General features: G+C 39.4%; 1 protein-coding gene across 4 annotated transcripts in view; it reads left to right on the top strand.

Annotated features, from left to right (window-relative positions):
• Window positions 1–26,805, top strand: part of ATXN10 (ataxin 10) — a 99,474-nt gene that overhangs the window by 48,127 nt on the left and 24,542 nt on the right. For 3 of the 4 annotated variants that reach the window (XM_010410214.4, XM_010410212.4, XM_019292655.3), the window contains 2 exons: window positions 3,076–3,184; window positions 4,937–5,106. In XM_010410214.4, coding sequence (XP_010408516.1) covers window positions 3,076–3,184; window positions 4,937–5,106 — 279 coding nt within the window. Of the gene's footprint in view, window positions 1–3,075; window positions 3,185–4,936; window positions 5,107–18,812; window positions 18,862–26,805 lie in introns of all 4 variants that reach the window. The other variant, XM_010410215.2, reaches the window with a different exon arrangement.

Genomic DNA, 26,805 nt, shown 5'->3' with positions numbered 1-26,805 from the left:
ACCAAGGTTGTGGGTTTGACCCCCCCATATGGGCCGTTCACTTAAGAGCTGGACTTGGTGAGCTGGATGTGGTGAAAGCCACATCATTGCGGCTACCTTTCAGCTCAGGATATTTTGTGATTCTATGATGATCCTATGATTCAAATATAAATCAAAATAAAAACATTTATTCTGTTCATAGATGGGAAGCAGTAATATGCATGTAGTCAGAATAATTTTATTATTAATACAAAATTAATGTGCAATATTTTAATTTCTAGAAACTCTAGAGAAGAAGTGTCATAAATAATTTATTATCAAAGTAAAAAACCATGTATCTTAAATGCTTTTATTTGATAGTCTTAAAAAGTGTTGTACTTGCTGTTTTGTTTTTTTTTTTGTTTAAATAGACATGAGAATTTTAAAAGTATGTTGAGTGGTGTTATGAAAAAATACTGTAAATCACTTTAAGGGGTGGTGGTAGTTGGATGTGTTAATAAAACCAAAACACAAACCAACAAGCACACAATCTCTTCTTACCTGTCCAAGAAACACAGCCTCCCCCCACTGCCCCAACTGTTTAGTCTAAGTTATGTCAGATAATTTAATTGACTCCTTCTGGAAAGGTACTAACTTGGAAGTGAGCGGACATACATTGAAACAATTCCATCTTTACTTTTTTTCCCCTGACCTCCTTTTTTGTTTTTTTATGCTTTGTGGTTACTTTCCAAACCACTTTCTGTGGTTTCAGTTCATGGAAAAAAACCCCTTTTGTTTGCACCCACCAGAAGGAGATCTCTGTCCAACCAGAAGGTGCTGGGACAGCAGTATTCTGAGTATTACTGCATAACTTGCCCTGCTTGACACTGACTTCTTATTCTTCTCTGACGTAAACAAGATGTATGATAAGTTGAGTATCACTGGTGGGAAAATGGGGCTCATTGAATGAACAAAAAATTTAAGTCGTAATAGGTGAATAAATGGAGGGCAATATGTGTACATGCATGTCTGTGTATACGTTTGTTCACAACATATGCTTGCCATGGGAAAAGAGAAATGCCAGCCTAAATTCATAAAACTATTTATTTTCTTACAAGTAATTATAAAGAATTGCACCAATTTCTCTGCAATTGTATAAATATTTTAGGTTTTGCGTAGCAGTTTTACTTAGCTGCAAAAAATGCAGTTGTGCATGTGGAATCTGTCATTAAAAATGCTTTAGGCAACATCTGTGATACTCAGCTAGGTTTTGCCTGGCCTTTTCTGTGGCCCACGAGCCAAGTGCCTTGCTCAGGCCATGTCAGTAGTAGTAAGCTGCCTTAGACTCCAGAACTCTGAGGCCACATTTGAAAACTTTTGAGAACAGTCCTTGGACTGGCCTGACTTCCAGGATGTTGTATGGGTGTCCCATCCACTGTTTAATTTGTTATTCGTAGACACTGCTTTGTTTCTGTAAGGAACATCAGGTCTTGTAGCTTGCATCTTAAACCCATGAGAAGCTAATCATATGCTTTTGCAGTGCTTAAACCAATGTTTAAAATAGCATTTCCATTCGAAGCCTGACTTGAGCATCACTTTGCTTGCACTAACTTTCAACCATACTTGAAAAATAAAACCATTCCCTGGACTTAGTGCATCTCTTTATAAGGAACATATTTTTTGCATCTCGCTCAAAATATGTTTATTTAAAAAGTCTTCAGTTATTTCCTTATTTACTTTTCTTATATCCATATCAAGTTGTCTGTCAGAGTTCAAACTGTTTTGGGTTTTGAACTTCAAAAGGAAGTATTTTCATTTACTGCCTTTCTTTTGTACAGGTAGAGGGAAAAAAAAAACTCGAGTTGGAAAGTTAGCAGCAGGGAAGGAGGAATTTTTTGAACTTAGCAAGTTCAAAATACATGAGAATTTGGGAGTTCTTTTATGGTTTTTAAATAATCTGTTCCTCTTAAAAATTGTAAAAAGCTGTTTACTGTCTCTGAAATACAGTTGGGGTATTCTTACTTTATAACAGGATAATGGCCGATGTATTTAGAGTCTGCCTGTGTGCTGATGAAAGCAGCTTATTGAATAATTCAGGACAAGACTTGCTCTTTCCTACACCTGTACGGGTCAAAAAATGAAAATACAGCTTTAGTACCTGGACCCTGTAGCAATTTGATGTTTTCAAGGAGCAACAAATGAATATAATTGTACTACTTAATTACTGAACACTATAGTTGATGATTTGAATTACATTGTGTTGATTATATGGATCCAAAATATTACACTGTTGGTAAGTAAACCTTTTTTTTTCCCTGAACCAGACAGGGCAGGAATAGTTACTGTGACCAAAGTCTGAGCCTTTTCATGGCTACTTGCAGTTTATGTACCACACCGTGAGTGGGATCATCTTGCAGTCACAGCCTGGCTCTTGAGCAATATGTGGTGTTCCAGATTTTGTCATGTGCTCTTAAGGTATTTTCTGTAAGTGCCTGATTGTCATTATAAGCAGGACCAACATATTCTGTGAGAAAAAAATAGTTCTTTGGCTGAATAAATAGTATGCAAATGAAATTGTGTGCCTTTTACCTAACCAAAATGCTGCATCTCTGATCGCTGTCCTATTTACCCAAGAATAATGTAAATTCTCACAGCCAGAGTTCGTTTGACCACAGAACTTTACAGAATTCCTGCGGATAACAAATTGGTGTCTTGCAGGCGGTGTTTGTGTCTTTAAAGTGGAACACTCCGACTGAATAAACTCAAAGAAAACATTTATACAGAAATAATTTTCTCAGCTAGTAATTTTCTGTATTTCTGCTTTTGGAAGCTACTGTGTTTTTGTTAAAATTTTATCCCTTATGGCTCTGTTTTGGTTTCCCCATGATTTTTCGGGCAGCTATAACACTAACTGTAGAAAAGAAATTATTGCAATCTAATACATCATTGTTATTTTAGAAAGTTGCCCTAATTTTATATAAATTTATTCTTGGCAGTTTGGAAAACCTGCAAAAAACCTGAGGAGCTGAGAGTTCCTGTTCCCTGTTTACACTTTGGGGTTTATATTTTTTTGATATCCTTCATAAGCCATTTTCAGAAATACAGTTTTCATTCCAGGAAGCACTGGTGACAATTCGTCTTCTCGATGTTCTTTGTGAAATGACCTCAAACAATGGCCAGCTGGAACATCTGCAGGCATTCCCTGGTTTGCTTGAAACAGCTATAGGTGAGTGATCAACCACAAGGCTTAACTGTTGGTGCTCTGTGAATGAAAACATGTTTTTCACAACTGGTGGTAATTATAATTCTGACCTTTGAATAAGATAAATAAATAGGAGATGGAGTTAATCTGCATTTTCAAATATTTGATTTGTTCCTGGAAATTTTCTGCTTCCCCACTTTTTCTGTTGGCCTGTGTTGCCCAACAGAGCCTCGGTTCAAGTACCAGCAATGCTCTTTTCTTACGGAAAGAGTGGTGCAAGGGACAGCTGCTTCCTATGTTCTTCCATTGGCTGAATGCGTGGAAGAATTTCTTCAAGAAGTAGAAAAAGGACTTTTCCTCCATGCCTATTCCCTTCTGTTTCCCAAATTTCTGAAATGTAAATGCAGTTTGAATGTTATTGACCAACTTCAGTGACTTTTAAAGGTCAGCTTTAAAGAAGCTAAGAAACAGCAAGGGAAGGACTGTACACAAAGAAAATTATGCCAAGATGTTCCAGAGATGCTCAGGGAGGAAGGAGGGGGGTACATACCATGACCTGTGCTTTTTTAAATCTTAGAAATTTGAAACTGAGGTACGCCACCATATTGTAAAAAAACTATAAAAGTTTGTGTATTTTTAAGAAAAATAGGTAAAAATTAAAAAATAAAAAGGCTGAAACAGCTGTTCGTGGTGACTCTTTTGAGATGTTTGGAGGGTCTTTCCTGTAAAAAAGCCCAAACAAGCAAATAACCAAATAAAGAAAATACCTCCAGCAACAACAAAAGAATAACTTAAAAGGCAACAAAACCTCTATTTTTGGTGACGGGTTCTTAGATTTATGACTTACAGTAAGATGACTAACAACAGGATTTATTTTGTGCATGTGTGTGTGTTAAGGAAACTTAAAGTTGATCAGAGGGATGGAGCAGCTCTGCTGTGAGGAAAGGCTGAGACAATTGGGATTGTTGAGCCAGGAGAAGAGAAGCTTCAGGGAGAACAAATTGTGGCCTTCCAGTACCTGAAGGGAGCCTATGGGAAAGATGGAGGGAGGCTATTGACAAGGGCCTGCTGTGACAGGACAAGAGGAATGGCTTCAAAATGCTAAAGAGTAGGGTTAGATTGTGAGGGTGGTGAGGCCCTGGCACAGGTTGCCTAGAAAAGCTGTGGCTGCCCCATCCCTGGAAGTGTTCAAGATCAGGTTGGACAGGGCTTGGAGCAACCTGAGATAGTGGAAGGTGTCCCTGCCTGTGGCAGAGGGGTCAAGACGAGATGATCTTTAAAGTCCTTTCTAACCCAAACTATTCTGTAATTCTATGTACTTGAAATTTCTTGTCATGCTACAGTGCCAGGAACAGGCCGAAGAAGACAGGAAAAAGTGATTCTGTGGTTAGTATGCATTGCTGTGACAAATTCAAACTACAGGAAGTTTTCTAAAAATCTTGGTTTTAGTAATATATTTATGGTGCCAGAATTCTCAACAGCCTACAAATTTTGACTCTTTAGGTGGAGATCGATAGCAGCAGCCTTCAGCTTTCATGTCTGAACTATGTAAGGGTGTAAAAAGTACACAAAAATGCCTTCTGACATTGGGCTGGTCTTTTGTGGTTGGTTATATTAGCACAAATCACACAATGGAGTAAACTTTCAAAGTTCTTTGACATGATGCTGAATATCTGAAATCATACTGCTTAGCTTTGAACTCAAAAATTAATAGTAAAGTTCTGTGCCAAGTGAGACTAATTTTCTCACAGTAATACATTGAAATGTTTTCTTTAGATACCCTGAGATTAACTCACCTTGCTGGGAAACAGGCTGTAAATATTTTCACTGCCACACATGCTGTGGCAGGGCAGGAAGAAATTTCACATCCAGCCGTGGGTTTCAAATCTCATCTCATTCGTTTGATTGGAAATCTGTGTTACAAGAATAAGGAAAACCAAGACAAGGTGAGCTTATACATTTTTCTGTCAGAACTCTGATGTGTAAACAGATGCTTGACTGTAAGGTAACTGATGGAATATATTGTTGGTCTAGAAATTGATTTGTAAATTGTAAAATTGATTGTGTAAAGGAAGCAATTTTTTTTGGTGTATTTGAATTACTATCAGAATTATGCTGACTTTCTAATAACAATGTAATGTTTGCCTACCTTTTGTTTCAGCCCTGTAGAATGCAAGCCAGTGCCTAATTCCTTTGTGGTTTTCACTTTTGCACTTTCTTTGTAAAAGAAAATTCTCAAACTAAATTTCAATTTCACTTTAAAGGGAAATGGATGTGAATTGTTGCATGAACTTAATTTTAAATCTTTGAATTAGTCTCTAATGCTTTTTCTCCCTTTTTCATATAACTTTAAAAATGCAGGTCTGCCTTTATCAAATCACTTGAAACCTCTTGTCTTATAATTCTTATATAGAAAATAAGTTTTGGTTCCGCAGTGGGAAAAAAGAGGAAATAACAGCAAGCTTTAAATATTAAAATTTTTTTCTTTGCGTGATAAAAGATGTGGCTTTCCTGCAGGATTTGTTAGACTAACTTAGTTTCAGCAAGAAAAACACTTCCAAAAGTGTCTTTGACAAATTTTAGTAGTATGGGAATGATCTTCCACTTCCCCATTCATATTAAGAGTTTGTAATCAAAGTTTTTAGTATGTCTGAAAAGTATTATGAATACTATTAATCACTCTTGCTTAGCTGTGTCTCTGACCCATTATGATGTAATATATGTTTGTGGAAGTGAAATACATTTTTGTGGAATACCTAATGATAGTGGAGGGGAGGGGGTTGCTATCATTTTGAAAGGGTTGATTTAGAGCTTATTGTCTTTCTTGCTGGGATTTTCAAAGACCCCTGGAGCAATTAAGCATGCAGGCTTAATGTTTTAAATGGAAGTTGGGTATTAATTTGCTATAAACTGCCCAAAAATATTATTGCCTTATGCGGTCTTGAAAATTATTTAGATTCTTGTGTGTGATGTCATGGAACATTATTTAAGTGCCATTGAAACTTCAGAAATGCCAATTGTGTCATATCCTGTTTGCATCTCTAGTTTATTTCATGTATTTAAATTGGTTCAAATACATGCACTTGCCATTTGTAAGGCAGTTTTCATACATAAAAACATTCTTGTGAGGATGGGACTAGCAGTTGCTATGATTGCACAGATAGAAGAGTTTTGAGATAAGAGTTAGTTGTTCAAAGTGGTGCATGGCTCAGATTTAGGACTGGGTTCCCACCTCTCTTCAGACTTGTATCTCACAGTATAGGTCTGATTTTATATCTGTTATTGGGTTTGCACAGAGTTTGCTGTCTGTATTCAATCAAAAGCAATGTAAAAAGGGTAGACTGTGGGGTTTATATAACAAGCCAAGTGACCAGTGTGTGTGAGAGACCTTGGGCTTTGCCAGTGGCTGCTGCTCTCGTGTGGCTTACAGTGGGAACTGTAGGCATGGGCTGGGGGAGCGGCTTTCTATTGGGACAGCCAGAATGGGCTGATGTCCTGGATGGACAGCTCCTGGATGCCTTGCAGGAGAAGGCTGCTCAGCAGGAAAAGCCTGGAAACAGCCTTACCAAGGGCTCTCCAACAGCACTCCTAGAATTCAGGCTCTTGAATGAACAGAGGTTTTCATACTTCTTTTCTCTAATATTTTTCTGTAATTTCCAGTCCCAGTAGAGCTCTTTCCCCAGTAACAATGCTAATGCATTGGTAAATGGAGTAATAGCACACTGCTGATAATAAATAATAGAAAAATATAGCCCCTATTTTTGTAATAGGGACTATATATATAGGGAAGAATATATAATTGGATGAGAAGGTTGTGTGGAGACTTCATAGCAGCCTTCCATCATCTCAAGGAGGCCTACAGGGAAGTCAGGGAGGAACTCTTTATCAGGAACCATGGTGACAGGGACAGGTCAAGGGGGAATGGCTTCAAACTGACAGCGAGTAGGTTTAGGTGAGAAATTAGGAAGAAATTCTTGGCTGTGAGGATAGTGAGGCCCTGGCACATGTTTCCCAGAGAAGTTGTGAATGCTCCATCCCTGGAAGTGGCCAAGGCCAGACTGGACAGGGCTTGGAGCAACCTGGTATAGTGGAAGATGTCCCTGCCCATGGCAGGGGCCTTGGAACGTCATCATCGTCTCTAAGGTCTATTCCAACCCAGGTAATTCTGTGATTTTATTCTACGAATCTGTAATATAACCTTAGTGCTTGATGTTGGTTTGCCTGACTTGTTCTGGAAACAAAAGCAGTCCCCAAAGACCTGGGGCTTGAATGGTGACTTGGGCCAAGCTCAGCATGGAACAGAGTTGGATGACAGCCTCCAGGAGCTCTTTCCTGAGTCAAGCGACACCCAGGCTACTTGTCCTCTTGGGTGTGGGTCCTGAGCCAGCCTGTGTCTCCTGCAGTGTGTGTCTCCAAGTTCAGTGGGGCAGGTCAACTGCACGGGGTCTTGGTAACAGAGCTAAAGCCACAGACTATCTGGAGAAGGATGATAATTGCTCTGCAAAGGCTGCTTTTCCATCTCTGTTCATGGTCTCCACCTGCTAGAGGAACAATAATTGCAGGGGATTAGTGCACTGGTTTGTTGGCAGTGGGGAAAAATCTTGTAATGCTTTGGAACAGAGAGATATCCTACTAGCACTTTATTGCTTCTTCACTTTAAAATCAGTCTTTGCTTTTAGAATGCATTCTTTAGCTTGTACTCTGTTAGCATTAGGAATGCATTCTTTTCATCTTTCCTTCCGCTGTTGTGATAGGTTCTTAAGATTCAAGGGAGTGGGCAGACCTGTAAGCAGTTACTAGCATGGGTCTTGCCGGGCTTGCTCCCCCTTTGCGTGTTTTGCAGGGCTGGATGGGTTGGTATTTTTAAGATAAAACATTCCCTTTGGACTGACCAGCACTGGGTCCCTTCATATCCTGAGTTGCATTCGCTCTTGAAGAGGAGAGAACAACAAGTAAAAGTGCTGTACTTGGGATGCCAAGGGGTGAGCTCGCTCTGTGTTGGACCTGCCAAGGTGACAGATGTGCAGTTCCTTTCTTTTTTCCTTCTGTGTAGGAGGAAGAGCTATCAAGAGTTACTGTCATACATGTGGGGCAGTCCTCTGTCTTGTGTTGTGTTATGTCTCCTTCACAAAGATGTATTGTATGTTTTTATTAAATACACTGGAAGGAATGAGGCGGGTTCTCAGGCTGAGCAAGGAGTGGAGGTTTTGGCTGGTAGGTGATGAATGAAGCCAGCAGAACGAAAAAGTGAAAATTCCTCCATATTCATGTCATCTTGTTAGACTTGCCTTCTAAACACCTCACTTTTATCATCCAGATAGTATTGATACTGGTTTCTTGGGAGGAGGCTTTAGATACTTCTTTTCCAGTCTCACTTTCAGAGCTATGAAATGATGGATTCATTTAGCTCATTCTGCTGTTTTAGTATAGTAGAACTGTTTAATAAAGAGTAAAACTTACAAAAGAAACCTAATGAATGAATTATAGAGGATAAAATTCTTTATTGTAGAAATGAAATGAATACAAAATAGGTCACAGCAGTTAATTTGCACTCTTATTTCTGTATTCCTTTACAAGAATCATATACATGGAAGGGGAGATGACTGATCTCTGCCTTATTGTGACACCTAGCGCTGCTCTGCACAACCCTATTTCCTGTCCCTAAAGCTGCCAAGGATATTTTAGGTACTATAGATGCCAATGAACCCAACGTCCTAATCTTGGAATCTATGTTTCTTTGGTAAAGCTGTTCTGTTGTTCATATAGGGGGAAAAAATTAAATACGTAGTTGCCTTTGGTACTGGCACCTTCTTACCTAGGTAGAGTCACTCTAAAGAGATGAACAATTTATGAGGGATAATTTTTTTCATGTGCCTGTATTTATTTGAGGTGGCAGTAGTGCTTTCTCTAATGCTGTAATACTGGGTTTTATGAATGCAGAGATGAGAAAAGGAAGTCTTCTGGGAGAAAAGGGTAAAGAAAAAAGCTTCTACTGTTAAAATTGATCTTAATAAAAGCAGCAAGTAAAACATCTGGATACTGTTTATTGTGTTTAACTTAGATTTTATATATATCTATATATATTTATATCTAAGCCAAATTATTTTATATGAGACTGGCTTCCTAATTTGAAGACTGTTCTGCCTGAAAATACGAACAAGATTGTTTGGAATTCAGTTTTCCATTCCTTTTTTTCACGGGGCAAGATGTGCAATGAATCCACTTAGCAAAAGGTGCTAACATCCATAGATCAAACTGTGACCACCCAGCTCCTCAACTTAATCATCTTGCTGTGGTGATTTTAAAATAGAAAAACTCAAATTAAAGACACATGCTTTGTTTTTGCAGAATCACAGATTGGTTTGGGGTGGAAGGCACCTCAAAGACCATCTTGTTTCACCCCTGCCATGGGCAGGGACACCTTCCACTGTCCCAGGTTGCTCCAAGCCCTGTCCAACCTGGCCTGGAACACTTCCAGGGATGGGCAGCCACAGCTTCTCTGGGCAACGTGTGCCAGGGCCTCACCACCCTCACAGGGAAGAATGCCTTCACAATACCTAATCTAAACTTACCCTCTTTTGGTTTGAAGCCATTCCCCTTAACCTTTCCCTACACTAATATTTAGCAAATGGCTCTTCCTCTCCTAAGGTTTTTAGAAAAACTCCAGGAGCTTATCTGTTATTCTTCTTCGGGATTAGTGTAACTTTTTGAAAATAATTACATTCTTCCTGGCATAGGAGGATTTGAAATTACTTGCAATGAAGATCATCCCACATTTAACTGCATATGCTGTTGAGAGGGGGTGGGGGCAGAAGTAAAGCTCTTGGATTTCTTAATTAGAAACCTACGTCATTGTGATTATTATATTTTCCTAATGTTAAAAAGAAGCCTGGAATTGAAGAAGGATTCTTGGTTTACAGTTGAACAAAAGAGGGAGCCTTTTGGACCTGGATGCTCTGAAGTGGAGCTCCTGCACACCTATGCAACATTCTGCATGGTTCTGCTGGGTGGGTGGGGCAGTTCTCATGTAGGTCTCTGTATGTTTTAATGCTTTGCTAGATAAGGACAAAACATTCAGGGTGTTGCAGGACTGAGCTCTGTAACTGGTAAGTTTTGTCTGGGTATAGCACTTGTGAAAGTCAGCAGGAAAGCTGAAAGTGGACCTTCTGACAGAAGTCCTTTTAAAAGCTGGGGTTTTGCTGTGGAGATGGGGGCTCTACCTAACTAATACAGAAATACACCAAGTAGCAGAGTGTCTGTGGCTCAGGAGTGTTTCAGAGTATCTGTTGGGACATAAAAGGGAACTGTCTCAAGTCCTGGTCCCATGTTGTTTTTATGTTAGCCTTCAGCTCTGTTGAAATCATGAATCCTTAATGAAGTGCTAAGATTTCCATCAAAGCATAGAGACTGGTAAACAAAAGAGAATCAGGCACTCTCTAAGGGGCAGGACAATATGAGTAATAAAGGGTTGGTGTGAAGTTTTTGCCTTGAGGTCAGAGATGAATGCATAGTGCAGTATTGTTTGTAAAGCAATGGATTATTTTTGTAACAATGTGACTCATTTGTCCTTAGGAAATAATACAAAACTTTATTCTGTTTTGCTGCCCCTTTAGCAGCAACAAGTTAATGTTCCCTCTTGCCCTGCTCCTATTCCCTCTTCTGCTCCTCCAGCTGTTGACAGCTGATACAGCTGATCCATTGTAACTTGCTTGGTTTGGCCAATTTCACTTGAAACCTTGATCGTACAAAGTATGGAAAGTTTTCTCTTGCAAGGAACTGAGATACACTTAGGTATGGACAAAGTTTCCTCGTAATTTTAGTAGTGCGTAAACTATTTTTTTGTTTTGTCTAAACAGCTTCCATTTGCTATTTATATGTCACACTACATAGACACACCTTCATGTATCAGCTGTCTGGATATCCTCAGTGATTAGGAGAAGGCTGACATACTTCTCTTTAGTCTATTATTGGCCTGCTTCATGCAGAGGGTTGCCAAAATTACCATCAAACAGGTAAAGGGGCATAAGGATCAATCTGTATGTTAATGTGTTCTCATGAATCACAGGCTGAAACTTTGACCAAACCTTGAATAAACATAAATGTAAACTCTGTTGGCTTCTGACAATGTGAATATGTCTGTAAAGAATGATTTCATTGCAACATACATTTGCCAATAGGAAGAACAGAACTTGGGTATTTTGGTGTTAGAGATTCTGGGGGAAAGGTTATTGTTGTGAAGTTGATAGTATTTTACATTAAGATATTGGATTGCTCTAGAAATGAAATTAATTGCTTTGATTTATAGTGGAGGGGAAGATAGAAAAGAGTAAGATGACTAGCACGTTCCAAATTAAAACAAGCTGGCTCTGTATGCATTTCCAAACAGTCAGTACCAACTTGTAGGCTTCTTGGCTTCCTTTTGACTCTGAGTGTTGGTGGGTTTTTTTGAACCCTCTTTGGTGTTGAATCTTATCGTCATAGTGGTACAGTACAGGACTCCGGCTCTTTTTAAAGGAAAATTTGGCACACCAGTGTCAAAAAGCCATTTCCAGACCCTTTTCAGCACTTACCTAAGTGTTGAAACTGCATCTGTAGCATTGCTATTTAATGTGACTATTGAAGATGTAAAATATTCATTTTCCTAGACAAAAATCTAAAAATAAGGTAATTGACCTTTATATGGAAGAGTTCTCAAGAGGTTTCTGCAACTCCTTTCCTGGTCCAGTGGGCTGAGTAGTAGTTACCTTACTTGTGGTAACTACTTCAAACATGAATTAAGCTTGGTATTTATGAAAGGGTTTTATACTGTTGCTCTTTCCTTTCTTCAGCTTGGTTTCAAATGAGTCTGTAGGGCGTGGGTTATTAAAATTCTAGTAGCTTGAGAAATATTCTGAGATATTCGCAGATTTTTTGTGGTTCCCTGTATCATACTCAGTTAAGTGAACAGCTCCGTATCAACTAAAAACATTTCTTGCTAGTTCACTAGGTGGTGAAGAACTGAATTTGTTTGGAGTACACAATGTTAGAAAAACTTACTAAAATAACACCTTCTGATGTGGTTAAGGTAATATTTTTTTGAAAGAGGTTCAGAAGATCTAATGTACCCTGTATTGCAGGAAGGGAGTTATCTGAGGTTCCTGGGGTTTGCCAGTGGTATAGATTGCTGGAAGCAGGATCCCCATGTGTGGAAGAATATCTACCTTTCCGAATATTCTTTCTCTGGCTCAGATCTGAGCTGTTAATCCAAATTCTTCCCACTTTTGCTGGTGTCAGATACAAGTGACATATTTTCCAGTACTACAACAAGAAGTGTCATCAGTTTTCTATGTTGTTTTTCATTGTTCTAACCTCAACATGAACTGAGTTTCCCCATCTTCTCTGAATTGCCATCCTGCATACAATCTCTTCAGGGTGTTTTGTTTATTGGGTTTTGGGGGTTTTTTAAAGCTGCACCAGACTTCACAATGGGCTGATGTTATAATGCTGTGAGTGTTGAATGCAACTCTTTTGATTTACAACTTTCTCCTCTTTCCACTTAAAAGAGGTTGTGTTTGCTGTTAATTACCTTGAGAGGCACAGGAATCATTCATCTTTTCTTCTGTTTCCTGAGAAGTGACTCAGTTTTGGTTACTGTGAGATATTAAAGTTTCTCAGCTTGTATTTTTATGACAATCCTGGAGTGTATAGGAACCAGCAGAAACAAACAAAAAGAAAGATGATTTTCTTTGAAGTGTTGAGATTTGGCCATCACTGCTTCTAATGTTGCTCAGTTCACATTTTGGAATAAAATAGTTTCATGGAGGAAATAATGAAGCAGGACGTGTGAAAGACTACATTTTGTGGTGAATTTACTGCAGTAACTTGGTTTTAGTGGCACACTGTGCTGCATTCAGGTCGAGGAGGACATCAAGGAGACTTTGAGTGAAGGCTTGCGCAAGGGGGTGGTGGAAGAGCCCTTCCCAGTGATCAGCAAGCTGGATGCTGAGCACATGCCACTGAATCCTGATACTAACTTTCCCACCAAAATCAGAGAAGCACTGAGCAAGACAGAACCTCACTATATGCTACCAGTTTCAGTTTCACCACAGTGGGGTTCAGTTATTGACTCCCTCCCCTATGACAGCCATTATCAGGTTCAGTAGAGGTGTGATGTTGTGCAGGCTTCAGCCCAGCTTTGCCTTATCAAAAACCAGCTGTCAACCTTCAGTTCTCTCTGCCTGTGTGCCCCTGAACCAGTCTGAATTCTCTTACCACCCCTGAAAATTAGAATCATAGAATAGAATCTCCTGAGGTAGAAGGGACCCACAAGTATCATCCAGACCAACTCCTGGCCCTGCGCAGACACCCCAGCAACCCCACCCTGTGCCTGAGAGCATTGTCCAAAAACTCCTGGAGCTCTGGCAGCCTTGGGGGTGTGAATGCTGCCCTGGGGAGCCTGTTCAGTGCCCCAGCACCCTCTGGGGGAAAAATATTTTACTAATATCCAACCTAAACCTCCTCTGACACAGCTCCAGCAATTAATTGTTTTCTAAAACTCCTGTTGAAGGAGGTGAGGCCATATCAGAGCACCTAGTCTTTGGAGAAAGACCAAGCATTTGATTTTATTAGGAATTTTTTCCATTTCTCCTGTTTTCTTTCATGTCTTTGGGAGGAGCCAGAAAGTATAGTGACAGTCATCTGCAGATTTGAATATCTGCCATTGGGTGATGCTGTTTGTTCTAAATTGTAGCCCTGCAGGATTCTGCTTCTTGCTCTTCAGCATGGCAATGCTTGAGCCAAGCTTGGTCATGCCTGTGCCCAAAGGACTGGTCTCATTTTTAAAGAGGCAGGGGATGAAGTTGCACCTGCCCATTCAGCTCTTATTTGCAGAACTCCATTCAGTTATCTTTTCTGCTTGAAATGTGGGCTCTGCAAAGAGCCCCGATGTTATAAGAGGATTGCAATAATATAAAAATAAGTGGTGATCACTTTTGCATGTTTTTATAAACTTATTTAATCTGCCTGCTATCCACAGCCAGTGATTGGAAGAAACCTACTTAGCTTTTTATGTAAGCAGTGGTAGAACAGATGACAAGAGAAGAACTTGTAGTCTTTAAGGAGATTTTAGAAAAATATCTTCAGTTCTTGCATTGTTTAAGGACTTCATAAATATTCAAGATCTTCTGCCTGTGTTGTGAGAGAGACAGACTTACTATTCCTTTTACAGTCTATTGATATCTTTAGTGTGCTAACTCACATTAACTGTGCTCTTTGAAAACCTTCTATTCTTTAACCAAAAAAGCTCAGTATTTCCATCAAGAAGTGACAAAGAATTGCCTCATTCATGAGCATTTAAATGTTTAAAGCTGTGAGTCTCCAAGTTCGCCTCATAATTGCAGTCAATCAGACTTGTTCAGATTGTTATGGCAGAAGTGGTTCGCTGGAAGGATTTCAAAGGGACGTTGACCAAAGATCTCATAAAGACATTGGAAAAACAATTGGGTTTTAGTTCCTTGAATGGAGTATGGCCTATATTTAGATATTGTAGCAGTGGGAGGAAGATCGAAGTATGTCAAGTCATCTCTATGCTGAAAATCAGAGCACCAAGAAGATACTGAATTAATCCTCTGCTGTTTGTGAAATGCAGAATGAGCTAGATCAGCAAAAGCCAAGATGATGGCTTGATTGTATGTATTAAGATTTAGTTAATTAAAGCCTGCTAGCAAGATTCCTTCCATCTTGCCCTGAAGCATTTCCAGTGGATAACACCACAAGACTGATTGCTTCCATCACATATGCTGACACTAAACTCTTCTCTAAGGAAAGAGAAACCTGTGCCACCAGTGTGATTTTCCTTCTTGCTCATAAGGGTGTCACTCAGTGGGGCAGGGGGACGCACTTAGTGATAACCACTGTATATTCAGGTTCCCACAGGCTTAGCCTGAGGGAGACTAAGGGAGCAGACAACGGCTTGGCACATGTGTTTATCCACCTTTCAGGACTGATAGAGGCTCCCATGGACTTCGCTTGGAAAAAGAAAGTGATAATACATTGTATGCCCAAACAATCCCTGTCTACAAGACTGATTCCCTAAATGTTCACATACATCCTCACAGTCTGGAATTCCAAAATGCCCTTTGTCATTATTGATTGAGGATTGAGTGAAAACAAATGTCTGTGTGTGTATTGGGTCTGACTGAGGAAAATTTCACAGCCCTCACAGTGCTGTGCTTTGCATTAGTAGCTGGATGGGTGTTGATAACAGAGCAGTGTTTTGGCTACTGCCGAGCAGCGCTGTCCCTCTGACACTCCTTCCCCCATCAAAGGGATGGGAGTGGGCAAGATCCTGGGAGGGGACACAACCAGGCCAGCTGACCCAAATTAGCCAAAGGGATATCCAATACCATATGACTCCAGCTCAGATATATAAAGCAAAGGGAGAGAGGAGGAAGGGCAGGGGGAGCTTTCGTGATTCCTCAACGTTTCCCTCCTGGAGAGACCATTCCGTGTGCTGAAGCCCAGCTTGCTGGGAAGTGTCCGAACATCGCTGCTAATGGGAAGTAGAGACTGACTTTTTTTTTTCTTTAGCTTATGTGTGCACAGAATTGTGCTTCTTTCTTTCTTTCACTGTAATAACACTGTCTTATCTCACCCTGCTGGTTGTTCTCCATCTTATTCTCTCCCCTGGGCCATTGGGAAAGGGACTGATAGAGCGACTTAGTGGGCACCTGGCACCGAGCCAAGGTCAACCCACTACAGTGTGCTAGTTCCAAATGGGTGTAGAACTCTTGGCAGTTGTGATATATTGATAAGGAATGGTTTTGACCAAAGTCATTCTTCACAAGGTAAAGCAGGATTAAATTTCAATATAATAATTAATGCAGAGTCATTCTGGTTGGTTATCACAAATGTCCTCTGAGGAGGAAAATAGTGATCTGAGGAGGGAGAGAAGAAAGCTCTGTCTGATTTTATTTGCACTTGCTTTTCTGTCAAAATTGTGTTCTTGTCTTACTGTTCTCATTTATGAAATGGAGTATTTCCCGTAACTGAAGAATAGGTAAATTGATAATTAATAGAAGTTAGATATTTTGGGATCTACTTGCTGTATGATTTCATATATATGTATATATAGGCATGTGTGTATAATTTATATGTGTAGATACGTGCATCTGTGTAGATATGTAATATAAAAATATATACATGAATACAAATATATAATATATACTTGAAAGAGAAGTGTAGCCAGCAGGTTAAGAGAGTTGGTTCTTCCCCTCTACTCTGCTCTGGTGAGACCCCCAGCTATAGCATGGCCTTCCAGTACCTGAAGGGAGCTGACAAGAAGAATGGAGGGAGACTATTTACCAGGGCCTGGAGTGACAGGACAAGGGGGAATGGCTTCACACTGACAGAGGGCAGGATTAGATGGGATATTGGGAAGAAGCTTTTCACTGTGAGGGTGGTGAGGCCCTGGCACAGGCTGCCCAGAGAAGCTGTGGCTGCCCCTTCCGTGGAAGTGTTCCAGGCCAGGTTGGATGGGGCTTGGAGCAACCTGGTGTAGTGGAAGGTGTCAGGGGATGTGGACAAGATGATCTTTAAAGGTCCCTTCCACACCATACCAATCTGTGATTCAATGTACATACATACGTATGTAAGTGCATACACACACACGAACTTATCGGGTGCCTCAATGTACCCTCCAGGAGGGTTTCTCTGGATAAAATTGAGAACTAATTGTATTATACATCTTTGATTTATGATCTTCCCAGAAGCAGTGTTCAAATTGTATTACGCAAATATACTGTGAAAGAGATTCTCAAATATGAGCCTAATTACTCTTTTGATTAAGAATCATAACTCTTGTTCCATTCCTGGGAGAAAAGTTGCACTACTGAATTAAAAAAAAAATACCATAAATATTTTCTATGTACCTTGTTGGGTCATTTTTTCATTACTGGCTAGATGATGTCTTTTGGCATCTCTTAATGAACTTTGTTTAAAAATGAGTTCTGGCACAGTCTTACTGATGTGAACAGGAGGAAAGGAAAAAACACTGATACTCCAAAGTAGGACAAAATTGTATGAACATACATTGTATGAATTTAGAGGTTGAAAACTCTTCCTTTTCAAGCCAGCAGTACTTTGAAGAGTACAAGTAGAAGAATGTACAAGTCTCAAATGGTGTGTGTACCCCAGGATGTGATTTAGGTAACAATACAAATCCTGGGAATGACAATCCCCTGATGACGGTTTCCTGTGGAACAGCACCTGCAGCCCAGGCGATCTGTGTGCAGTATGAATGGGTATAACCAAGGCTGGTGCAGTATTCTGGTTTCAGTTTCATTATGCATTCTGCTTGTCTAACTTAAAAAATATAATTTTGTTGCTTTTAAGTATAACAAAAAATTTAGATTGTTTACTGCCTCTAAAGTAAAAATAGCCAGTGTGCTTCATTTCAGTCAAGTAATTTTTGAGGTTATATGTGCAATATTTCAGGTTGCTTTAATATTTTTACATTATTACAATCTGACTGATATTTGAAGTGAAATATTGAAACTGGCCAGGTTGGACAGGACTTGGAGCAACGTTCATGGCAGGGAGTGGCATGAGATGAGCGTTCAAGTCCCTTCCAACCCAAACCATTCCATGATTCAGTGATGAGGATTAGCTTCATTTTGTAAAGATAAAATTTTTTGTGTTCTTCATAAATGAGAGTAAGTATTGAATGTAAGTGTTTCTTCTCTCTGTTTTTCTGCATGTTTTAGCATTACAGTCAGCTTTGGTTTGACATTAATCTTACCTACGACAAAATAAGAAGGATTTAGGTTTTGGTCTAGCAATTACTGTTCTAAAGCACAATTACGGAGCTCAGAGAATTCATATTGAAGCTGGCAACAAATGCTGAATTTTAATAAGGGCAAATGATAACATTTACCTTCAAATCAATTTTTTCCTGTCTTTTTAGAAAATGAGGGGTGCTACTCATGGAGCTATTCAGGGCTTGAAATTTCTCATAGGAGAGTTTCCAACTTCCCTAAAAATCTCTTCGTCCTTGAGTCCAGCAAATGTGTGATTGTGCATTTGGCTTTGGAAATATTGAAGGGCTTTATTTAGAAATATTGAAGGCCTTTCTTTCAGGCAATTTTTCAGTATTGTAGCTAAAAATAATAAAAAAATAATAAAGCAGTGTTTTGCCTGCAAACAAAAATGCAGACAATTCAGTGTAATTAGTCATAAATTGGTAAGTTCCCTTTAATTTGCGTCTAAGTTTTGTTCCCTGCTACTTGAATGTCACTCTCTCAGTATTTTCCAGCCAGGTCTGTTCAGTTGTCTCTGCTCTGCCTGTTCCCCACAGCTCCAGGCATAAGAAACAGAGGCAATTTGAGAGGACACTTACGACTGCCAGTTCCTCTGGAGCCTACACTCCAAATGGAGTATTTGGTGGTTGGGACTGTCACCTCTTAGTTCCAGCACTTGAATTGTACAGATTCATGAGCACCTCACCATCCAATGCACTTTTTTAAAGTGCTTTTAGAATTTGTAGCTGGTGAGGAAAAAAAATGCTTGTAGTTCCCCTACAGTAGATCAACCTGGTGGCAGCTGATTGAGGTTCTGATTCAAGGCTTTTTCTCCTCTCACTTTCTGACCCACCATTACTGTCATCCTGTTCCTGCAGGCATTTCTATAAAAGTGTTGACCTGCTCCTTTGAAAATCAACTTCAAATGTAAGTGTTTATTATTAAACTCCTATAGAAATTTTCTTTTTAAAAAATAGTAAAAAATAGTGACTTACAGAATTCAAAATTTTTCTTAAATGTTTCTAATTTTTATGGTTGCATTAATTATGGTACAAATTTCATCTATGGAAATTACCCTCAAGCTCTGTTCATATCAAATTTTGTTTCTTGTTAATGGACTTGCTAGGAAGAGTTGGCTGTGCTTGGGTAGGTTTCCTTTAAATAATTTTTAATAACATGCTGTATATATATACTTAGTGTAGAGTAATGAAACGGTCTTGAAACAAGAACTCTTTCTATTTTTCAGTTAGAACCTGCACTCTTGACTTTACAGGCTGTAGTCAAATTAATGATCTGTTGCAAGAAAAGAAATAATAATATAAATAAAGCAAAACAGAACATTCAAAATTGTATAAACAGTTGGCTTAGTGCTTGAGTATATATATACAAATGCCTTGTTTTGCACAATAATATTTTCATGTAAATTAACCCTATGAAAGGATACATTTATTATGGAGTTTTTAAACAATTTGCACAACACCTTTGCAAATTTAAAAACTTAGAATTTTGTTTGTCATGGGTATAAGAGTTGAGCTAGAAATTGGGAATCTTACTTTCATAGTACCTGCAGTGGTTTTTACCAGACTACAAGACATTTAGACACACAAATACTCAGAAAATCCTCTGGTAGTTGTAATTTAGAGGTAAATTAAGAAACTACTATGCAATCTCCTTGTGTACAGCTTCATGTATCATCTCGCTCAGTAGCCTGAGGCATTAGCAAGCTTTCAGCATGAAATTTAGTGCTAGAGTATGCATTCCTGAGTTATTGTATATCATGCATACCATATATATGGCTTTTATAGGCATATAAATCACAGCATCAGGAGTCTTGTTTTCTAAATGTAAAGCTGATCTTAATCTCAACAAGGTGGCTAAATTTATCTTAATAAGAGAATCTGATCCTGTGCAAAGGTTAGACTTGGTGAATCATTAAAAGGAAATGGGTATTCTTAGAAATTCAAGTAAATGCAGAGAATAATTGCTCAATTTTCTGTAAGTCTGGACTGTCAGCAAAGAAACACTGTCAATGTCACATAAGGGCTGGGCCAGTCCCTGGTGGGTACAGCAAGTAAATGTGTGAGGGACCATTTCTAGCCTTGAGGGCAAGTTGCAGAGTTTGGCATGGCTCACATACACATCCCAGCATTCTCCTTCTCTTCCTTCCCTAATCTTCCCCCACCAAAGTCAAATCACAGAGCTGCCTTACCTTTCCTTGGGAAGAGCCTATGGCCTGCACTGTGTACTCAGCAGTCCCTGAATGTTGCCCAGAGGAGTGGAGGTTGTTAGGAGCCAGCAGCCCCAGGGACCATCTGAAAAATGCAGCAAGGAGCAGCGCCCACAAGGCAGTGCCAAATCCCAGCATCCCAGCTCTGTGTCTGCTCATGCCCTCAGCCTCTGCTGAAATGAGCTGTATCAACCCAAGTTTATTGCAGCCTTCAGAATTCACTAGTGTATTGTTCACTTCAGATGAGATTGATTAATCTTGTCCTTCCTTCCACCCTACGTTCTACATCTTCTGTAATGGTTCTTGTATTTATTTTGATCACACTGAGAGGGATTAGACCTTGGGTCCCGTTGGCTTGGGCCACGGAGGCCTGCACCTCAAAACGTTCTATGTGGGTAAACCTTTGGCAGCTCATTGTTAGTTCATTTGCTCACCTCTTGGATCACCACACATGGTTTTGAAGCTGCAATGTGCCCTGCTACTGTATTAACATCATAACATTCTCTGGTTCCTAACATTTTCAGTAGTTTGTTTTCCTTGAAAATAGTTTTTGAAATACAAACAGCTCCCAACCCACACAAGAGGTTTGTTAAGTACTGCATTTATCTGCTTGTCTGGGGTGCCCGGCATTCCGAATCAGCAGTGGTGTTTTAGAATGCAGTTGGACATTCTGTAAGTCCTATTAGGAGTAGCTGAGGGATATGGGGGGGGCTCAGCCTGGAGTAAAGAAGGCTCAGGGGGGACCTTCTGGCTATGCACAACTCCCTGACAGGAGGGTGCATCCAGGTAGGGGTTGGGCTCTGCTCCCAGGGAACAAGGGACAGGATGAGAGAAAATGGCCTCAAGGGGAGGTTCAGGTCGGACATCAGGAGTAATTTCTTTGTGGAAAGGCTGGGCAGGCATTGGAAGGGGCTGCCCAGGGAGATGGTGGAGTCATCACCGCTGGAGGTGTTCAGTGACATGGCAGTGCTCTGGTCTGGGTGACAAAGTGGAGATCAGTCACAGATTGGACTTGGTGATCTTGGAGGTCTTTTTCAATGTTAGTGATTCTGTGGATTTGAGCCGGGTTATGATGCAAGTGGACCATGTCATTTGATAACTGATGTCTTCAGTGGTCATGGGGGTGCAGTGTAAGGTACAAGGATTTATTCTGCTCTTACATATTGCTATGGTTGTAGATAACTGCTGGAAGGGGGCAAATACTAAACTGTTACACCACTGTAATCTAGAGTATCATTTGTTTTCTGAATTCTTTTGTGGTTTGGCAGCTTGGGACTTTACAAAACTATAATGGAAAAGTTAGGAAAACTTTATGCTGCCAGAATCACACTTCATAAAAATTGTCAGTGGGAAAACTCTCTATCAGTTACTTTTAACTGCAGTTACATCAGCAAAAGGGGTTGCAAATATCAAAAATGATGAGCCATCATAAAAAGATCATCATTCAGATTTCTTTTGCAGTTAAAAATGAAATGCTGTTACTGACAAAAATCCTGGAATCATTGAGGAATTAATCCTGAATGTATAAAAGGTGTGAAAAAGACCCCAAACCAAAGTAAACCCCTTTCTGCTCTGCAGTGTGAGAAACATGAAATGTTTGAATAATACGTGTGTACAGGGATTTCCCCCACTTCTTTAGTTAAGCTGATCAGAGTCATAGAATCCCAAAATGGTTTGGGTTGGAAGGGACCTTAAAGCTTCTCTCATCCCCTCTGTCATGGGCAGGGACACCTTCCACTAGACCAGGTTTCTCCAAGCGCTGTCCAACCTGGCCTTGTTAAAGGGTAACACTTGAATTCAGCTTACCAGTTTACAAACCTTAGGTTAATATTTTTCTCTTTAAAAAACAGAGAAAACTTCTTTGTAATCCCCATATACAGTGATATTTTTCAGGTTTTATATTTGCATACAGTGCTGCTAGCCACTCCGTAACAGGCTGACAATCCAGAGCACCTTTGTTAGTGTATCTCTACTTCCCATTAAAGAAAGAGTTTATAGAACACACAGCTGATGAGAAATCAAGTAAAAATTTTAAAGAAATCAAATGTGGAAAATCACTTGTGGAAATAGTCACCATTTTTTCCCAGGCCGCCATCAAGTGAGAACAGATTCATCATATTAATGAATTTTAACTTGAATAAGGCTTCTCAGTGTATTTAAAACACTTTTTCTATTGAAAAGTATTTCTGTTATGCCACAGCTTCCCTTGTTTAATATTACCAGACTTTTAAATACATCACTGAAAGTCTTCTGTTTTCTTTGTTTGCTTTCAGCATATGAGAAATAATTTAGTCTGTCTGGGATACTCTGATTTCAAGAGTGTATCTTTGTCAGTCAAAGTTCTTAATCATGAGGGCATTTTATTCGTAAAATGTGTAACTGTTGTCCCAGTAAAATTGTTGCTGAAATAGTTTGTGACATTATTTCAATTATGCAGAAATAATTCCATCTGAATTGTAGAAGAATACTGAGTTAGAAGGGAGCCACAAGGATCATCAAGTTCAGCTTCTGGATCTGACTTGTAAACAACGCAAAACTGAACCAAAAATTTACTCTGTTCATTTTATAGTCACTTAATTCACAGTAATTTCTTATTTTTGACAGTGTTTACAATTTGTTTTACTTTGCAGTAGATGCTTTCCACAAAAGCACAATACCAAAAGGAAGTGTAAGAAATCCCAGCACCCTCAGTAGGTCTGTTATTGCTGCCTCTGAAGTTAACGTGGTAGGTTGGAGTCACTCTTCAGGTAATATGGGCAGGAACTGGTAGCTGAGTGTGCAGAGCTTGGGAGGGAGGAATGAAAGGAGCTTGCTGTTGAATCATATTTAAAAGAGGACCTGTTCCTCATTAGGGAGTTAAGCTGAATACTTCAACCTTCTCTTACCATTCCTAAGTGTCCCAGTGAAGTTGTTGGGATTTATTAATGCATTGAACAAATAAAAATTGCATTTAATTTGCTTATACAATGATGTGGAGGAAGAAGTGAAAGGGCTTTACAGGAAGTATTTACACCAGGATTGATGTTTTGTATGGGTTTATAATATAAAAAAGATAGCCAATGAGTTACTTTTGAAAAATGAAAGGAAGTGTAGTTGCTTTGCTTTTGTATTTGAGAGGCCATGCCATCAGTTCTGTTTTGGATGAAGAATACTTTGTGACTTGAAGGTATCATAAAATACTGGGAAAAAGACATGAATTGGTCTCAGCAGAATAGTGTACATGTAAAGCTTCTTCCAGCTCGAGAATCGATTTGCACTTGCATTGGCCTCCTTTGAAACCATCCCCAGTAGTGTCTCCAGTAAAGTGAGACAACATCTTTTCGTCCTGGAAGAAAACAATTATTGAAATTGTGAGATTTGGGGGCATAAGTTTTTTGTTGGGTTTTTTTTTCCTTTCCAAAGGACCATACTTCCATTATTTACATGTTTCTTGGAAAACATCACATTTCATATAAAATAGAGCGTGAGGTTGCTGTTGCTCAGTGTGACATATTATTTACTGCAGTATTCAGCAATGGGGTTCTATGGCTGGCTCAGGCTTCTGAGGGCTTCCTTGACTGGTCTGATTTAAAACACAAGCAGCAAACACCATTAAACTGTCTGCTCGCTGTAGTAGCCAGCTGGGTCCTGCAGTCTCCCATTTACTATTTCTGTAGAGTTCTAGAAAGGCATTTTACAGTCCTTTCCAGAAACACTTTGTTTTACTATGCTTTAGCCTCGTGAAACATTTAATTATCATCAAGGATAGTTTTGTACTTAATATGTAACAGAGTGCACGTCCTTAACACATGTACTAGAAAATTAATGGTTTCTTCTTTGACCTGTCAGTAAAATCTTGGAAGCTCTGCATACCAGGGAATGTGGAAGCAGAGAATCATCAATGCCTTTAATAAATGTCTCTGTGTGATTTCCAGTCTTCTAACCTACCAACTTCTTTTCTTCTTTCCTCACCGCCCCCCCCCGCCCCCCATGCTGGCTGTGAAGTTTGGGGTGATATACTCAATAACTTATTCTTTACAGCTCCTTAAAAAAATTTAACAGTACTGAAATCACAATTGCAATAGGAAACTCTGAGGAATGATGGGAAACTGCCACCACTTTGCTTTTAGTCTTGAGTCTATCAGTGCACTCTGAAGTGCTGTGATACAGTGTGCTGAATTTAGCTGCAAATTTAACCATGAAACATAGAAATCACTGGCTTCAATCACTGAGTGTTTTTAAATCATCCTGCATTTTTCACACACATTATTTTCATCATTTGAGCATTTGCTGCAGATGGAATTACATGCCTGACATTTATTTTTAAATTTTTTAAAAAATCCTTTTTTCAAAGTGAAATGAACTGAGAATGTAAAGTAATGCTGGACAAAGCAAAAGTCATCATTAGAGCATGGAACATCTGATTGGCATTTATTTTTGCTTGCTGAATTCAGAAATTTCCAAGTAAGAGTTGTAATTCTGGATGTTGGGAATGGAAGCAATTTCAGAATATAGTTGTGATGTGTGAGAGCAATGACATATGTGGTCTCTGTGAGGGTGTTGCATTCATCAAAACAGGTTATGATTTTGGATTGTTTTTCCTCCTTTCCCATTCCCACTTACTTCTAAGTTGAAAGCAGCCAGCAGTTTTCAAGGATTTCAGCTGGACTGTGTGTCAGGGAGCAGCTGAAATGTTGAGAGAAGGAAACAAGCAGCAAGGCAGGTGTGCCAGCTGTTGGGGAGAAATTAAGTAAGTACCAATGCTGCCCTGAGTAGTAGAGCAAAGTAACAGAGTCACAAGGCTGTGGTGCCCATTTTTGTCTGGAAGAGTGTCATCACTAGTGTAGAACACCAGTGAGGAAATCTTCAATGAGGAGCGTTCAGTGGTAATCTATTTTTCTGTCAATTTCAATGATTTTCAAAATCAGGATATTTTATGGATGGCCTGGAATTCTGTTCCAGAAGAAAAGTTATTCTGATGTAATATAAAATGTGAGACTGGAGAGAACAAAACCTCAAACAAACAAACAAACAAACAAAAACCCAACAAAAATACTCCCCAAAAATAACAAGTCAGTACACACAACCCACGAAGCAACATCCCTCATTTTAATTGAGATATTCATAAAATGCTTTCTAAAGCTTGACATGGAAGACAAAACATACTGTAGCCACCAAAACAGTGGCAGCTTGCCAGAATGACTTGAAACTTCCTATTACAATGGTGATCAAAAAGGCTGAAAGGAATCATGTAGCTTGTTCAACCTCTATCCCTGTATTTTTTCAGAACTTCAAAGTGTGAAGTCTTCAGTTTTCACTTTGCTTTAGAACTAAATAAAATTTTGAAGTTTTGACCATCTTGTTGACAACTTGTACGAGTTGTCTCTAGTCACACATTCTTACACTTAATTTCCTTTAAGTTTCCTTTTGTTCTGATGAAAGAAGACAATTAAGAGAACCTCTTTTATAGCAGTGATTGGAAATCAGCAAACTAGGATCATCTGATTACTGGGTTTCATGGACTGAGAATAGGAGTGTGTGACTAGAAGTACATAAATGTATACTGTGGTGTTGATGCAAATTTGTACAAATTCAACTGATTTGAAGGGCAGTGTTGAATACTGGATGATGTTTAGCACCACTGTTCTCTCTTACTGCTGCTGCCAGGATAGGCGAAGGCTACACTAGCAAGTATTGCGTGTTTCAAGCAAAATGAGTCTCGTGTTGGACCTCACTTTATCCATGTCAAGTCACAGACCTAAACCTAATCAGAGCAAACAGTCTGCTTCTCATGGCAGCATCTGTTTGTTGTGATTTGTGGTCCAGGAACTCTATGTAAGAGAATGAGGAAAGCTGCATTGTTTAAAAAGCAAATGTTCCAGTTGTGTTCTTGTGGGAACCTGTTCTGAATTATCAAATGTTTGTGTTATTATCTCAGTGGCTAGAAACTCCTGTGTTTTGCTCTTGGAAAGACTAGTTGAAAAAAAGATTGAGCAGCTGAGTTAGCCTGTTACCCTCTCCTCATAGCTGGACACTCTGCATCTGCTTATTTTGGCTCAGGCCTGATGGTGTGTTTGGTACCTTCATCTTCCCTTCCTCTTCCATAAGGCCAAAACCCTCATTTTCTAAACTAGTTCTTTGAGGAGAGGTTTAGGACATCACAAAGTTACCTCAGATTTAGATTCTAAGATATTTTTTTATTATAATCTTTTTAACCTCCAAGAAAGAGGAAAAGATCTCCACTTTTGGGAGAATTGAAATAAACCTCATGTCTCGCTGGGAAATAATGCTGAAAGAGGGAGAATATCTTTGAAATTAACATAGCAGGAGCAACAGATTTTGTTGCCAAGATTTATGAATTTCAGACATTGAAATGTTAAATACATGCTTACTTAGTAAGGTGGTGTAGAGGTGGAAGAGTGTTCTGGGGACATTGCCTTGGTTGAAGTGGACATAAGCAAGTCATTCATGCTGGTGCTCGGGGCTCTCAGACCAGCTAAGGAAGGCTGCTGTGATGTCCTGGAGAAGGGAGCCTCTGTCCACAAGTATTTCAGTAGATCTGCAGAATGTGGTGAACTCCTGTAGTAGACTTGATGGCCACAAGCCACAGCTGCCTGTATGCTAAGCCAAAGTGCCTGTAGTCTGCAGTAGGCCTTGGAATCCAG

The sequence above is a fragment of the Corvus cornix genome, chromosome 1A (genome assembly GCF_000738735.6).
Source record: "Corvus cornix cornix isolate S_Up_H32 chromosome 1A, ASM73873v5, whole genome shotgun sequence".
Taxonomy (NCBI): Eukaryota; Metazoa; Chordata; class Aves; order Passeriformes; family Corvidae; genus Corvus; species Corvus cornix.
This window is presented reverse-complemented; position numbering and strand designations above follow the sequence as displayed.